Genomic DNA, 1,953 nt, shown 5'->3' on the forward strand with positions numbered 1-1,953 from the left:
TATCATTAGCCTCTCATTATAGATGAGAAACTGAGACTTCAAGGATGAAATATATCTTTCAGCAAGTCATACAATGGTATGAAAAGAGCTGAAATTTGAATAAGCTCTTATTTGATATAAATGACCATAATCTTCTCATTATATATCGACACACAAAATTAATTTAATAAACAAATTCCAGACCATCCTTCATGCAGTTATAACTTGCTATCATATGCTATGTACTCTATCAAACCAGAATGTAAAAAGATTGTATGAATGTTAGAGTCATATATAAAAATCACTTTTGTCGCTGAATCTAGTTTTGTAACAATCAACATTGTTGGATCTCTCTGTGCCTGTCTCTTTTTCTGTTTGATGACAAAAATTAATTACAACTTTTTAATTATTGTTTTAAAATTACATTTGGATAGCTTAATAAACTTTAAAAATATTACCTGTAATATAGTATTATCAATAAATTATGTATTTCATTGTCACTATTATTCAAAATTATTGATACTATTACTAATGTAATTTTATTCCAAATTTATGTTTGCATTCTCAAAGACAATCTGAATTTCTATTTCTTAATTTCTTCTCCTCAATATAGAGACTTCTGGGAGAATAAGTTCATCTATCGAATTAGTTATGCTGGTTTCCAACAGTTCATATGTGGCCCCCAAATCTTTTATTCTTAATGGAATTCCTGGTCTGGAAAAAGCACATGTATGGATCTCCCTTCCATTCTGCACAATGTATATCATCTCCCTTGTGGGAAATCTTGGCCTCGTGTACCTCATTCATCATAAGGAGTCCTTACATCGTCCAATGTATTTCTTTCTGGCCATGCTCTCCCTCATTGACCTCTTTACCTGCACCACCACTCTACCCAATGCACTCTGTATCTTCTGGTTTAATCTCAAGGAAATTAACTTCAATGCTTGCTTAATCCAGATGTTCTTTGTCCATGGGTTTACAGGTGTGGAGTCTGGTGTGCTCATGCTCATGGCTCTGGACCGCTATGTGGCCATTTGTTACCCACTGCGTTATGCTACCATACTCACTAACCCTATCATTGCCAAAGCTGGACTTGTCACCTTCTTGAGGGGTGTGTTGCTGATGATTCCTTTTCCATTCTTGGTCAAGCGTTTGCCCTTCTGCAAAAGCAATATTATCTCCCATACATATTGTGACCACATGTCAGTGGTGAAGTTATCCTGTGCCAGCATCAAGGTCAATGTCATCTATGGTCTGATGGTTGCCCTTTTGATTGGAGTGTTTGACATCTGCTGCATATCCGTGTCTTATACTATGATCCTCCAGGCAGTGGTCAGCCTCTCGTCAGCAGATGCTCAGCAGAAGGCCTTCAGCACCTGCACTGCCCATATATCTGCCATCATCATCACTTACGTTCCAGCATTCTTCACTTTCTTTACCCATCGTTTTGGAGGACACATTATTCCTCCTTCTCTTCACATCATTGTGGCTAATCTTTATCTTCTTCTTCCTCCAACTGTGAACCCCATTGTTTATGGGGTGAAGACAAAACAGATCCGAGACAGTGTCATAAAGCTCTTCCAGGGTGAGAAAGATGCAAATATTTAGGACAACTGAAATTAGACAGAAAAAAAGTGAATGAAAAACAACTCAGAAATAACTCAGAAGTGACATCATACATTCACTCATGTGTATCATCTATTTCCCATGATCTATCTCAGATATACGTTTTCTGCAACTATATTGGGGAAATTCATAGCTAATTCTTTCAATTTCCCCATCCAAGATTGTAAATTATACTTGGTTATCACCTTTAATCTTTTTAAAACCAAAACAGTTTTTCCGAATTTCTCTAAATTTTATAAAATGACACATTAGAAGGTTTTGTTTAACAGAATGGCTTTCATTTTAGATTTGTCTAAAGATTTCTCATAATTAAATTGAGATTATGCATTTTTGAAGTACATATTACAT

General features: G+C 35.6%; 1 protein-coding gene across 1 annotated transcript; it reads left to right on the top strand.

The window, feature by feature from the left end:
• Positions 1-522: 522 nt before the first annotated feature.
• LOC120590112 (olfactory receptor 52N5) lies at positions 523-1,740 on the top strand. Its single transcript, XM_039847749.1, has one exon. It carries the CDS (start codon positions 631-633, stop codon positions 1,585-1,587), a length of 957 nt encoding a protein of 318 aa, XP_039703683.1. The 5' UTR covers positions 523-630; the 3' UTR covers positions 1,588-1,740.
• Positions 1,741-1,953: the final 213 nt, after the last annotated feature.

This window comes from Pteropus medius, unplaced genomic scaffold (assembly GCF_902729225.1).
Source record: "Pteropus medius unplaced genomic scaffold, Ma_sr-lr_union100, whole genome shotgun sequence".
NCBI lineage: Eukaryota > Metazoa > Chordata > Mammalia > Chiroptera > Pteropodidae > Pteropus > Pteropus medius.

Bases quoted from the DNA above. Each gene is read 5' to 3' on its own strand.
- LOC120590112 (XM_039847749.1), top strand. From the start codon at position 631: ATGCTGGTTTCCAACAGTTCATATGTGGCCCCCAAATCTTTTATTCTT.